The 15,556-nt window shown below is 39.1% G+C and overlaps 1 protein-coding gene across 1 annotated transcript; it reads left to right on the forward strand.

Annotated features, from left to right (window-relative positions):
- The first annotated feature begins 8,287 nt into the window (after window positions 1-8,287).
- On the forward strand, window positions 8,288-12,688 carry LOC131335238 (transcription factor ICE1-like). Its single transcript, XM_058370503.1, has 4 exons — window positions 8,288-9,543; window positions 10,602-10,829; window positions 11,455-11,625; window positions 12,306-12,688. Exons 1-4 carry the CDS (start codon window positions 8,485-8,487, stop codon window positions 12,381-12,383), a joined length of 1,536 nt encoding a protein of 511 aa, XP_058226486.1. The 5' UTR covers window positions 8,288-8,484; the 3' UTR covers window positions 12,384-12,688.
- Window positions 12,689-15,556: the final 2,868 nt, after the last annotated feature.

Consider the following 15,556-nt stretch of genomic DNA (forward strand, 5'->3'; position numbering starts at 1 on the left):
GTCAAGAACAACAAACTATGAATGCAAATAGGAAAAATCACACGCATAGTATTAATCAATAAGAGTTATGGGGTTTCATCGTCAACCCTAGTTCAAGTATTTAACCGTCCATGGAGTCAAAACACATGCTCAAAGTTATTACAAAACTCCATTAAAGAATACATGGCTTACAAAAGATGAGAGGAATTTTGTCCAAATTACAGCCTTGGTTTCTTCTTCTGCTTGTTTTTCTTTTACCGATCTCAATTCTCAGCCCTATTCCTTCCTTTTATAATACTCCTTTGGGGAATAGACTTCCCTTTTAGGCTGACTCTTCTTTCCCACTAACTATTGCTTGATTGCACTTGTTGCCTTGCCCTTTGCAATTGTAATTTGTAGTCACAATATATATCATTCCACTCATCACCCAACTTTTTTTATTTTTTAAGTATTTGATAAACCAAATCTTGCCCAAAGGGCATCACCCAATTAGCTAGCAAATAAATTCTACTTCCTTTAGTGCTCATGCACGTGGATGTCCTAATCAAGAGTATAATCTGCCAATCCGAGGGGTTGTCTCATTTGGTTAAGGCCCGAGGACTGGGGCATACTCCCTAAGTCCCCAGTTCGAGTCCTAAGGGTCACCCCATGGGCTTCCATAAGAACGCCCCACAAGCTCGTGGAGGGCCGTGGAAATTTAATCTTTTGGTGCGCGTAAGCTAGTCCGGAAACACTCTACGTTATTAAAAAAAAGAGTGTAATCTGCCAAAATTTGTTTGATAGGAGAATTAGGGACCGTTTCCACTAATTTTTTTGATGAACAATTTGTTCCAAAACTGCGTGTTGTTCACACTAAGTAATAAGTTTTGGTGTTTTAGCATCTTTTTGACACTAATTACGGAGTAATAAGTTTTGGTATTTTAGCATATTGTTCACACTAATCAACAATTTACTCACACTATTCCACTCACAGTCAACAACCAAAATTGATCTTGTTCACACTAATCAACAAATTAGTATGAACAACTAACAATTTGTAATCAACAACTTATTCATTGGTAGAAACACCCCCTAACTCCTCATCCAAAGACAAACATTGTTATAACAAATTCTACACAGTTCTTATCTCCAACCTAACAACCAACTCCACTATAATTCCTCTTTCACTGCCAATTCACAGTTCCAATGCACTCATCACTGCCATTCTCTTGCAATTAACACGCATCAAACGAGGTTTCAACAACTCTTGGGCCTGGAAGCATTAGTTGGACATGCGCGCAAATTGATTTGAAACATCCTATAATACCCAAAAAAAAAAAATTGCAAATAGAAATATTTGTGAGAGAAACTACATTTGGGGATTTTGATAACTCAGCACTTAGGTGTCCAGGTCAGTTTTCGCGCACCTCAACTAATCCTGGAGACCAATCACACCGTTCACTTGTGGGGGTCCCAATTAAAACCAGAGCAAAGCTCTTTATTAACTGGCCCCAAAGGAATTGATAACAATTAAAGAGATTTTGAACCTAAGACCTTAGAAGGAAGCAAACCTCTAAGCCGTAAGATTTGACCGCTAGGCAAACCCTTGGGGTAATATGAAAGATTATTCTACAGGGTACACTCAAATTGTTAAAATGGGCATATGGTATCCCCAAGAAAAGGGCAAACCATCTCCACCTTTGACCAAGCTCACGAGTTTGGTCTAGAAATATTAAACACAACTTCCCATTCCTAGCTGAAGCCATATCCCATGCTGCAACTTGTTTTTGAGAATCATTGTCACTCTCTCTCTCTCTCTCTCTCTCTCTCTCTCTCTCACTTTGGAGAAATTGCAGATTGTAGTGAACACATTCAATACATTACTTGAATACTTGAATGCTGTCCGACATTTAAATGGTCCAGGCTAATTTTATTGAAGATGTGGGCCAATGCCATTTCTTTATGGCTTTTGTTTTCTTTGCTATCTCTCTTTTTGGTTCGACGGCCATAGGCGTCCAGGCACCTCAAAGGCAGGACTATAGAATTCACAAGAAATTGTTTCCTTGTAACATAACCTCGGTAATCGAATCCTGGTCAATTGTGTGGGAGCAAACCCATCGATCAATTGGACCCCGTTTGATAACAGTAATAGATGGATGAGATTCGTAAGGAGATGGGATTAGAATTGGGATTCGTAATGAGAAGGGATTGGTAATGAGGAGGGATTGATAATGAGTTTGTTTGTTTGGGATGGGATTATTAATATCATGTTTGTTTGAGATGGATTAGATGATGAGATTGGATTGATAGAAGAAATTGGTAATGAGAAGGGGTTGGGTTCGGACTAGGAATACCAAGTCCCACGGGGTATTGCTAATACCCCCTAAAGTCCGGCTTCCTCATCCCAACGGACTACGAATCCGAACCAATTTTGGAAACCAAACGCAGTATTGTCAATACATTCGGTTTAGTAATCCAATCCCATCTCCTAAGAGCTTTATCAAACGGGGCCTAAATCTTTTGTATGTGTTGAAGATTTCATTAGCTTTAGAAGTTGAGCACTAAAACAAATTTTACAGGTTCTTCTAAGTTATCAAGCCCTTCTTTGTTTTTAAATTTATAAAGAAACTAAGGGGTGTGAGAATTTAACAGCAGAGTGAAAATCAGTGGTGTTAAGTGTTAACTGTTAAGATTTGTCCTACGTACCATCTCTTTTGGCTTTTGCTACAATCTGCATATTCGTAAAATCAATTGAAAATTTGACTATATACTAGCCCATTTTAAATAGCCCTTTGTTTTTTTGAGAGTTCACCTCAAGAACTCCCCGGTCCACAAATGCTGCCGAGCAGCTCCCTATAGAGCGGGTGCAGAACGGCTAAGCCTACTGTTCATCTTGGTATGGACGGCTCGGATCGAATCGCATGCAAATCTGAACCGTCTATTGTTCGGTTAAGATTCGAGCCGTCGATTGTCGAGATGAACGGCCGGATCGGCCGCCCTTGCAACGCTCTTCAGCAACATCTCCCTTTCCCGTGGTTCAATCCTTCATGTTCTACTTTGATTTTCTCCAACACCTCCTTGCCAACCGGCACTATGAAGCACGTCACATACGCCGGGAAGCAAATACGCTTGCGAAGACACCTCCTTTCTTTTATTTACTTCTGCTCCTAGTATCATTTCATGTCAATTGTACGAGGATCGTAACGGGATCAAGTACCCTAGAACTCTATCTGTTTAATTCATTCAATTCAAATTACCAGTTTAAGAAGGAAAAAAAAACTCAAACTTAGATCATTACATGTACAATCTCCTTATTTAGGCACTAGTTCTATTACTTTGTACCTGTGGAATTTTTCTTTTTTACTTTGGAGGTTGATTGTATAGTACCAATATATTGAGTTTAGTTCTCATTGCGATCGTGATTATTGAATTTTTCTTGTAAACGGAAGAGACAGAAATCAGTGGATGATGTTTCTTGCGCAAAAAAAAAAAACAGAAAGAAAAGAAAAAGAATATGAGAAAGAACAAACAAAATTTTAGATCGACCCTAAGGGGTTGCTCGGGTGATCAGAGCTTGGAACTTAAGGATTTGCTCTCTAGCTTTCTAAGGTCTTAGGTTCGTAACCTCATATGTGTTATCAACTCCCTAGGGCAAGTCATTCCCGGCTTTAATCGGGCTCTCTGCAAGAGAACAATGAAATTGGCCCCCTATAATTAATCGATATGCACGTAAGCTAGCCAGCACACCTGAGTTATGAAAGAAAGAAGAAGAGAGTAAATCCTTGATCAATCTCATATCAGTCATGGGTTGTATTGAGGCCAACAACACATACACATAACTACATAAGCCGACAAAAAATGCATTATGGGGGAGATAGGGTTGGCCGTTGAGCAACCAAATCCTGAAAAAGAAGCCCTGATGAGGGAATGGTCCCAAAGTGAAGGCTGATGAGGAGATGTGAGCAAATACAAATCGCAAATAAATTTGAATCGTTCATTGCTCGGTTAAGATTCGAGCCGTAGATTGCCGAAATAAGCGGTCAGATTAACCGCTCTCCACCCCTTTACAGGGTGCTGCTTGGCAGCATCCCCATCCCGATGAGGAGAGGGGGAGTGGTCCCAAAGTGAAGTGAAGGCTGGGGGGTTATAAAAATAAAAGGATCTGATTGGATTTTGGACGCGGTGAAAGAGGAAGGCCCTCACGAGAAACTTGTCCACTCATAAATATCTTTAATATATATATACACACACACTCCTATATTTTTTTGAACTGGAAAAAATTTATATACTACGTAATTCACCATGGGGAGAATAGGTTTGAATTTGATCCAAAAAAAAAATCTTAACTAGTTTTGTAATAGGTTCAAGTTGTGTTTTTAGTAGTAAACGAAATTACTCACAATATTAGACGAGCTTTAACTCGTGATAACGAGCTGATAACAAAAATATAATTGCTGGAGATCAGCTCGTTATCACATGAATTAAAGCTCGTCTAATATGAACTGTTTAAGCATTTGCAGCTATGCTCTAGTTCCTTGGGGGGTGGGGGTAGCTATGCTCTAGTAGTAGTAACTTATTCAAACTTGATTTAAAAACTTAATAGGTTGTAAGAAACATTTAATTTGATTTTTTCATATAACAAATTTATCTCGAGCAAACTGCTAACAGCCAAATACGAGTTCAAACTCGAGTATTGTAGTGACCCTAGCCACGGATCAGACTGAGGTCTCTATTGTTGGTTTTAACTTTTAATTTAGGCAAAAGGCAACCAAATATTCCTAGACCTCAGGCGAAGTTTTGAAGAATCAAATTGATGTCTTATGATTAGTTTTTTTTTTATTTATCGGCCTCTTATGATTATTAATTAACAATGATATTTTTTTCATATTCCAACATGTTTATCCAGAATCACTTCCAGACATATTTATTTCTAAATAATAAAAGTAGGGTCCAATTCTATTTCTTTTTAATTTTCTTGAATAAAAAAGTAGGGTCCAATTCTTATCAGTCTTTGGACGATGCAAATTTTATTTTCTTGAATCATTAGATAAGATTTTTTTCCCCCCCTTATTCATTAGCTTTGGACTAGAAAACTTTCATATTAGCATTTATAATTGAGGCCCCATAGAAGAGAAAAGTCTGCATTTCTTTGGGCATTATATGTGGAAAATGTAATTTTATTGGACATTTAGATAAGAACACTTCTTTTTTCACTCGATCTAAGGACTACAATTAATTGTTTTATTTCTCAACAATAGGGAGTCTTCTATATTGTTGGGCTTTTTAAAAAATATATACATTTTATTAAAGAAAATGATGATACAAATACATTAAGGTCTATAAAAGAAGCATGGGTTCGCTCTATTAAAAGTTAAACCAATGTCAAATTTGGGGGGGGGGGGGGGAAATGCACATAATAGTTCATTATCTAAATTGGCTTGCCCAAGTGAACGAGTCCTTAATTTTCTGATGGGGACCTGTTTACTACATGGGACCGCAACTTAAATGTTGTTATACAGCCAATATTACGAACTATAGGGATCGAAATGAAAATTCACTTATAAAAAAATCCCAACTACAAGATAAGGGTAAATTCCAAATACACTCCCTGTACTTTGGTCGTTTTTCAACTACACCTCCTCTACTTCACTTTTAATCACTCGCACCTCTTGTACTTAAGACTGGTTTGGAACTGTTAGTATTTCCGTCCAAAATAGCAAAAAGACTGAAAAAATATTTGTTCATTTAAGAAATAAAAACAATACTTTGTTCATTTACTAAAATCTGTCATCCTTTCTTTGAAAAATCATAACTTATTCATATAAGGTCCAAAAATACTCAAACCAGCGCCCAAACTTGCGTAACATCCATGTGTATCTACTGTAAAAATTGAAAGATTAGTTATCAACCAAATATTCTCCAAATTTAAAAAGAACAAGCTGTTCTACAGAAAAAACAGGGCAACCAAACATATATTCGTAGAAAATCCATAACTAATTCATTTCAACTCCAAAAATATTGAAACCAACTCTCAAAGTTTTTTAACGTAAATTATTATTCTCAGTAAAAATATTAGATTCATAACTTAATAGGATAGTTTCCATAAATAAAAAGAAGATGGCTCTGCCCAGATTTTAAAACACGTGTATCAATCCATATTCCGAAAATCATAACTAATTCCGTGTTGATCGGTTTTGCATGTTCTTGGTATCAAAATCTTCGTCTTTAAACTTAATTTAAAAGTTATGAAGACTTCAAAAATTGAATCATAGCAGAAAGTTTCTCAAAATACAAATTTGTGATGGTCCAGAAAGCTGTCAGGAAAGTTTAAGAAGTTACCAGCAAGAAAATAAGTTTTTCCGACGAGAGAATGGTGATGGGAGGTGGTGGCTCGTGGTGGAACTGAGGTGGGGGGTGGAAGAACACTATCCTCCTCCTCTTTCTTCAAATTTCGTAGCTCCCTCCCTCAAAAATTAAAATACATATTTGACTAGTTTTTACTGAGATGATAAAAAAAATGTTATAACCAAATATATTTACACATGCATGAGTGTAATTCTAGGGGTCAAATTGGCCATGCCATGTGTCTATAAGCATGACATGTGTCCTTGCATGCGCAAGTGGTCCCAGACGCCCGAGCGCACGCGTAGCCGAGAAGCTGTCCGGATTTCGGTCTCAGAAAAATATGAAATTCGCACAGTATCCTAAATAAATTATTCTAAGAATAACCCCATTCTTGGAATTTCAAGGAAAAATCCATAACACAAAGATTTGAAATGGATTTTGAGAGCTCTCACAGTATATATAGGATGTAAATGGGTTTTGAGGGCAATTTGGTGTTAGAAAAATTGTTTTAGAAGGGAAAATTCCCGCCAACAAGGCATTACCTGCTTTTTCGTTATTTTGGACGGAAATACTAACAGTTCCAAACCAGCCTTAAAGTACAAGAGGTGTGAGTGATTAAAAATAAAGTAAAGGGGGTGTAGTTGAAAAATGACCAAAGTACACGAGGTGTATCTGGAATTTACCCAAAAGATAAATAATATAAAGAAAATTGATTTATGCACTTTCCTAATTGATGCAAACACTTTTTTTTTTTCATTTTTTTAGCGGGTGAATTTACGGAACAGTTCTTCCGTAAATTCACCCGCTAAAAGACAAAAAAAAAAAGTGTTTGAATTAATTAAAAGAGTGTAGAAATCGATTTCCTAATATAAATTCCCCATATCACTCATACCATTGGGGCATATTCGCATGTACACCACTTCATCTGACAAACATTGCTCAAAATCTCTTGAGCATCTCCAACCAAATGGAGACTCAAAATAGCAATTTTTTTAATTTATAAGAGTGCATATAGAGAATTTTATATCACTATCTCATTTTTACCCACAAATCACCATTTTTTATTTGTACTTTCAAAAGCTTGACCATTTTCAACTTCTCCAAAAACTTTCTCATTCCTTCAAAGTTGTACTACTATGATGTCCATTCTTTTTCACGCAGATGCAGAGACTCCACTTGTGGTATCTATTCTGGAGATCAAATATTGTGTTTTTCTCTACTTGTGCCTTGGTGGGGTAGAAACAGTGGCGGAGAGAGAGATAAGTACCAGTGGGGGTTCCGTTGGATTTTGGGTTAACTTTTCAATTGTAATCTTTAAAATTTTAGCATAGCACCTCCACCTAGACATATGTGATAGCTAAACACTTTTTTTGATAGAAACTTTGAAGAAATAATTCAAAAGAAAATCAAGGTGTGTCAAATCCTTAAAAAGGATATATACACAACAACAACAAAAAAAAAAAAAAAACACTCAACAAATCGATAGTTAGACTTTGAAGAAATCGTTCAAAATCGATACTTTTTTAATGGAGACTTTGAAGAAATAGTTTAGTACAAATTTCTGGCTATGCCACCAGCACCGGGTGGACTTCTTCTTAAAAAGATATGTCGCGGGTTGAGAGGTTCTATGGTTACGTCTAGTGAAGGCAACTACACGGGTCGCTCCTTCCTTCCTTCTTAGAAAAAAAAAATGTTCCTTCTCTGATAATGAAGTGAATGGTTGCAAAGTCGTACACTCGACTATTGGGAAAAGCCAAACACAATAGACCTTGAGTTACTAGAGATTTTTCTGATCTCTAACTCTTGGAGCTCCGATATTAATTGAGGTACGCACAACCTGACATGTACACATGATTGGCCGGAGGCGGTTATATAAGAAAACAAGATGGTGATAACACTAATATAGTGAATGATTAAGGGTACACATACATGCATCATGACACATACATTCATGCAATCATGACATAACAGCCTTGCACAAACGTAACGTTTAAAGCCAGAGGCCACAGCGCGTCACATTTGCCTCAAAACCATAACAAAGTCTGGAAAAGGCCACTTCCCTTTCCCCCCTGCAACGTCCTATTCTCCCTTCCCTTCCAGGCTTCCATTACTATAAAACAAACATCCCAATCTCTCTCTCTCTCTCTCTCTCTCTCTCTATCCTCTCTCTCCAAGCAAAAGATGTTACCGAGAGTTGACGGCATGATGTGGATGCAAGACACTGGAGAAGACCAAGAACCACCTTCATGGCCTCAAAACAACACCAACATCAATGACGAAATGGGTTCACTCTCTACATACAAATCAATGCTCGGAGTCCAGGACGAAGAAGAAGACCAAGAATGGTACATTCATAGCAGCAACAACAACAGCAACATCAATTTCCCATCGAATTTCGCCACAGAAGCCGAAAACAACAACCTCTTGCTGCACTCAGTGGGGTCCTCCTCCTCTTGCTCCCCGTCCTCGGCTTCTGTCTTCCAAGACCACCACTACTTCCTAAACCCACCTCCCAAACCCACCATCCCTTCACTCCTCAACAACCCACTAGACAACAGCTTCGACATGGGTTTTCTCGATTCCCAACTGAACAACAGGGTTCTGACTGGGTTCAACGATTTAACCTCACAAACCCAGATGGGTATTTCCAATTTAGCCTCAGATCCTCAGTTTTCAACTACCCATTTACTCCAACTGGCTGAAAACAAGTCCATGGCTGGTTTCAGTTCACTAGGGTTTCAGGGTTTCCATGAGAATTCTTTGTTTCTTAACAGGTCCAAGGTACTGAAGCCACTTGATAACTTTGCCTCAATTGGAGAACAGCCCACGTTGTTTCAGAAAAGAGTGCGTAAGAACTTGGAAACTAATGGGAGTAATTTGGGGGTTTTGGGTAGTGAAGGAGGAGGTGAGTTGTTGAGGAATGGTGAGGGGTATAATGGGAACATGGATGTGAGTGAGAAGAAGAGGACGCTTATTAGTATGGAGGATGTTGATGAGTTTAGCATTGATGGGTCTGGGTTGAATTATGATTCTGATGAGTTTTTGGAGAGTTGTAAGGGGGACGAGAGTGGGAGAAATGGTGGGAATAGCTCTAATGGGAATAGTACTGTGACGGGGGGAGATCAGAAGGGGAAGAAGAAGGGGCTGCCGGCGAAGAATCTGATGGCGGAGCGCCGCCGCCGGAAGAAGCTCAATGATAGGCTTTACATGCTGAGGTCTGTTGTTCCGAAGATTAGCAAGGTGAGAATTTCATTTCACAGCTATTTCTCGTGATTTGTTTTTTGATAATTTATGTGTTCTGGCCGGCTTTCGTGCACCTGGATTAATCATGGGACCGATCCCACCGTCTACTACCGAGGCCAATTAAAGCGGGGCTGAACCTCACATGGACTGAACCCGAAGGAGTTAATAACACCATAGATTTGAACCTTAGGAGGGAGCAAACCCTAAGTCGCTGGCCTCGACAAACAGGCCAATCCATTGGTTTCTATTTCTCGTGAATTGGGGCTTGAATTATTGACATGTTTTGAATTCTGGTTTTGAGTGTTTTATTTTTACTTTGCTTTGTTTGATTACCAGCATCTTTTTGTTTTGCATGGTGGAGACAAGGCTTGTAAATTGAATGTGAATGTTAGCATTAAATTTTCTCACATGGATCCCGGTGGAGTTTTCTCAAAAGATAAAAGATAAAAAAAATGAAGCGGACCAATAGTTGTGGACCACAGGGAGGGAAATGGGATTACATCATAATACAAGGAGTGAGTTACTGTTGTTTGATAATTGCCTCGTGGCGCATGTTGCTTTGTGGGATATTAAAGAGAATTTTATATTCCTATGTAACCAAAAAAAAATGGTTATCTCAATTCCTTTTGAATGTTGTGTTTTTTTTAATGTCATTGCCTGTTTGAGGCCCCATCTCTTCCCATATCACATCTTAACTACTAAACCCCACCCTTAAGAGTGTTTTGTGATTAAATATTGGGAGAGTTTGACAAGGGTTGATTATTGATTGGAATTCTTAGGCATTATCAGGGATATGGTATTCTTGGTGTGTGGACAAAGTGTCCTAGGACTCCAACTGAGTGAACTCCTTTATAGCGTCCGGTGATTGAGGAGGAGTGGGATCCGGGGGGTCACACTCCTCCGAAGTCCCGGTTTTGTTTGAGTTGACTTGAACAAATTGATGATGCCAGTTTAGTGGAATATAATGTGAGATGTATGTGAAACTTCTAACATGAATACTATGCCTTTGTGAAAAGCTCTTCTGATGTGGTTCATGTTGCTGTATTGTGTGAAAGATGGATAGGGCTTCAATTCTTGGGGATGCTATTGAATACTTGAAGGAACTTCTGCAAAAGATCAATGATCTCCACAATGAACTGGAATCAAACCCGCCTGGCTCTTCGTTGACGCCCACCACCACTAGCTTCTACCCCTTGACACCCACCCCACCTTCCCTCCCCTGCCGCATCAAGGAAGAGCTTTGCCCAAGTTCATTGCCAAGCCCAAATGGACAGCCTGCAAGGGTACATCTTCGTTTCCCTGCCTCAAAATTTAGGCTCCTTTTGCTTCAATGTCAATTGCTTTACTTTTTGAAACACTTTCTAGGTGAAGTTTTACACGTAAGATATCTTCATTCATTTTCAGTGTTTGGTTAAAAACTTCATAATGTTCTCTACTTATCATCAAAGGCCTAGAAACATTCAGTCACATCTAAATTCCCAACCAGGATATGAATTGCTGCCTGCATCTGCAATTTTAACTTTTTTGTCAATCCCATAAACTATTTCTCTAAGTCCACCATTGTGGTCGTGGTTGAGCAGGCCACTGGTTGATATTGGGCCCAATATTATGAAGAAAGTAACTTACGGGATTTGCATCCGTAAGTTGTTTTCAGTCAGTTCCATATACCATATTTCCAGTTTAATTTTCTCTCATGGCTCTTGAAGAACCAAGAAGAAAACAGCAAAAATGCTTTTGTCAAATATATTTTGTTCCCGAAACAAACGGTCCTTAATTCCCATTTTGTTGGTTCAGTATTTCCTCATTTTGGTGACTCCTTTTGGATGTCAATTATGTATTATCAACTCTGTGGCGATACGGTTCTGCTGCAATGATCCAAGAAACGCTGCCTTTTTCTTGTTTTTGTAGGTGGAAGTAAGGTTGAGAGAAGGAAGGGCTGTTAACATCCACATGTTTTGTAGCCGCAGACCAGGTCTCTTGCTGTCAACTATGAGGGCCTTGGATAATCTAGGGCTAGACATCCAACAAGCTGTTATCAGCTGCTTCAATGGGTTCGCATTGGATATCTTCAGAGCTGAGGTGCCTTTTTCTCCTCTTCTTTAGACGATGTTGGTCATCTCGGGTTGAAATTTGTTGTGTAGTACGAGAAAGTACTTTTATAGGGGCCACCTGCCCCTTCCCCAAATAAAAACCATGTTACTCAGGTCCCTGTTATCCCTGTGATTTTGCCGTGACATATGACGTGGAAGATCTTTGTGTCTTGTGGGGGATGGAGATCTCCATTTCAATGTACAAGGTTGCAACACATTATCAAAAGCCAGAAACAAACGTTTTATGAGTTCTAAAGCACGCCACGACACTTTTTGAGTTAAAAAATAATGCTTCATTGATCTGGCTCCTTGACAACCACCGATCCTGAAATGGAGAGGGCCCAGATCCAAACTAAAGATGCACCCATGTAGAAGAACCTTGAAGTCATGCACCCATTTAGAAGTACCTTAAAGTCATTTGGTATGGGTTTAAACTTTAAACTCATCTGCATGCAAGGAACTTGGTATGGTATAAGCATATGTATTCTGACAATTGCAAACAAGGAAATTGTAGATCCCTATTTCGGATTAGTCCAGATGGAAATTATCATGCTTGGTTGCTTTCAAACTAATGCGCTGTGATTATTACGAGATTAGTTGTTCTGGCTAAATATGGTGGTGTAAAAGTAAAAGACTAAAACTAATGGAAATTCATGTATGTCTTTTCAGCAATGCAGAGAAGGCCAAGATGTCCATCCAGACCAAATCAAAGCAGTACTGTTGGATTCAGCTGGCTTCCTGGCATGATGTAGATTTCTTCTTCAGTCATATCAGATTTGCAGCTTGGCTTGTGGATCGCATTGTTTTTCCAACGAAATGACTTTTGCAGTTTTAGGCTCTTTCTCATCTCAACCGTGTCTACCATGCAACCTACAAAACGCAAGTTGCCTTCTGCTTAAATCATAGAAAACCTGTTTTAGTTTTCGAATAAACCTCTTCTTCAATTATTATGTTATTCGGGAGTTGGACTAACTGCATTTAGGTTTAACCGCAACTGTCTTGACATTGTTTTTCATGGGTTTTTGGAATGATATCCCTTCTGAGTTCAATGAGCGTTCGTGTCTGGTAGCTGCATCAAGATATTTGCTTGGCATGATTACAGCACTGCATTAGGTAATTCAACAAACATTCAATGGAGTACTTTGAGTGAAGAAGCAGATGCATGCAGCCATTGCATCCAATCATTTAAAACAGTGCTGGAGAGGCACCGAAAAGGTCACCACCATACGCATACCTGGGGTTCCCATTTTTATGTCCAAGATGAGCAAACCCGGGGTTCTCGTATGTACGTGTGGTATAAGACAAGGAGTACGCCCTGATAGTGTCGATTTAGATCTCTATCTTTCAGCTAAGAGAATTCATTATGTTTTGCATGAATTAGGCCCAGCCAAGGAGCTCTTTACTAAAGTGTCCTGCCGTGTGTTTGGGCGGCATTCTCCAACCTAGGGGTGTGCAAAAAACCCGTGGTCCGACTGACCCGACCCGACACGAAGGGTTTCGGGCGGGGCTGATCATGTGGTTCAGTCGGGTACGGGTCCATTTTTTGAAAAAAAATCAGTTTTCGGTTCGGGGCTCGGGGTGCTGTTTTCTTACCCGACCCGACCCGACCCGACCAAAAGACGGCCAATTCATATAGATTACTTTAGTTTTGGCCGGACCTGACCCGACCTGACCAAAAAAATCGGGCACGCAGACAGTTATTTCCACTCGTTCGGTTCGGGTTCGGGGCCAAAAAAATCGATACCCGACCAGTCGGGTTCCGGGCTGAACCCGACCCGTGCACACCCCTACTTCAACCCAGCTAACTATAATTTGGTGGCATTTCCATGCCCATTTTCGAGGTTAAGAAAGTCTTCAAATCATATACTCATAACCTGAAGAGGGCATTGAGCTTCTGATAGAGAGAAGATTCAAGACGAGTCTAGGGCATGTTTGGTAATGTTTACTAGACTAAGAGATTAGGGATGGTTTTTTTTTTTTTTTTTGAATCTTAATTTAAATAAGTTAAATAAATAAACTTTTATCTATTTTACTTATTCGACTGAATCTTACGGAACCTGCTTGGCATGAAATTGGGGAACAAAAGGTTTGCTGTTGCACAGGAAAACTCGACAGTCGCGGAATGTTGACCTAGAAACTTTTCCCAAGTGAAATGAAAGATCTGGACACACATTAGGTGAATGGACCACAAGTCCAAGTAAATCACTATCCCTCTTTTTCAAATTGTTCGCTTCTTACGAAAAGTCGGACAATTTTCTGATCGAAAAATAAAATACTTTCTTGTATCATTTTTTGAGTTTATTTACACCAAATTAAAGTACTTCGTGAGATTTTTGATATGGTGCAAAGAAAATACAAAAAAAAGAAAAAGAAAAAGATACGGTACGAAAGTACTTTACTTTGAAATTATCTTCCTCTTCATTAACGGTCGAAAATAATGCTCAACATTTTACCGTCCGACAGTCGTACGACTCGTACCTTGGCATACCGGGCACGGATACAAAACTTACGAAACCATCGTCGAAAAATACAAGCAGTTAAAACGTGAATTTGATTTTTCCCAAAATGTCAAATTCAACAGAAATTCTATCTTATCCATCCACACACATGCACCACAAGCAAAATATTCTTTTGACCCCACGTTTTTTTCCTGTGCGGTTGAAAGTTTCAAGAAATTGCGACAACACGGAGTCCGATTTAGCATAGGTCAGAAGAACGGACGGAAAAGGCCAAATCATCGGTCAGAAATTGGAAAATTTGAATAACATAGTCCTCTCCTCTTAGAGGGGTGGACATCGTGTCGTGTTCGTGTCAGAATTCTCTCAATTCTAACCGGATCTGTTTAGTTTTTTTTGTGTCATCGTGTCATGTCGTATTCATATTCCGTGTCAGAAATAGCCGACCCTAACCCGCTAACTTCGTGTCCGGTTCGTGCCTTGTTATCGTGTCCTTTCATAAATTCTCACCCCGCGCTGTGTCGTTTTTTGTGTCGTGTCATCTCGTATTCGTGTCAGAATTCTCTCAATCCTAACCCGACGTGTTTAGCTTTTCGTGTTATAGAGTCATGTCATATTCGTGTTCCATGTCAGAAATATCTAACCCTAACCCGCTAACTTTATGTCAGATTCGTGTTGGGTTCTCGTATAGTGTCGAAAATTCCCTCCCTAGACTCCTCCATCGCGCAAACTTTAGTCCACTACGAAAAAAGACGTATGATTTTTGAATAAAAAAAAATAAAGTACTTTTTATAATATTTGATATTTCTTTGCTGAAATTAAAAATCTCAATTAAATCTTTCAAATCGGTGTGAAAATATTTTATAGAGTACTATTTTATTTTCGAAAAGTAACATCTTTTCTAGTGATCTAGTAACTTTGCAGGAAGAGGTAAAGGTTCAAAGTTCAACATGGCAACGCCTTTGACACGGTGATTCGCTGAAAGGTCGTAACCCAGTCCTCCACGCTTGAGAGTTGGTTCTCTGACATCAAAGAACTTAACAGTTATCTTGTGTCACACCTTCAAAGAATTTATGCTACCCCAAAATGCCTTCCTAGATTATCAACAAAGGTATCAACTCCTCGTTTACAGAGATATAAACCACATGGTACTGTTAAGATATGTAAAGTAGTAATCGAACTGATACCGATAGTGATGAGATTCATGATATTCTGATTCGATCCCGAATCAGAATCCGAATCAGCTCAAATCCGATGTTACTGTAAGATACGTAAACTACTCGAACTGATACCGAGAGTGATGAGGTTAGCGATACTATGCTCTACCAATACCTCTGGTACAACATAACTCATCGTTTGTGAGAAATTAAATCCAATTGACACTTAATCTGGACATAATAAAAGTTTTTCCCAAACACCAAACATGCGATTTTCTCGGTTACTAACTAATATCCGGCCAAACAA

Source organism: Rhododendron vialii, chromosome 8a (assembly GCF_030253575.1).
Source record: "Rhododendron vialii isolate Sample 1 chromosome 8a, ASM3025357v1".
Lineage (NCBI taxonomy): Eukaryota > Viridiplantae > Streptophyta > Magnoliopsida > Ericales > Ericaceae > Rhododendron > Rhododendron vialii.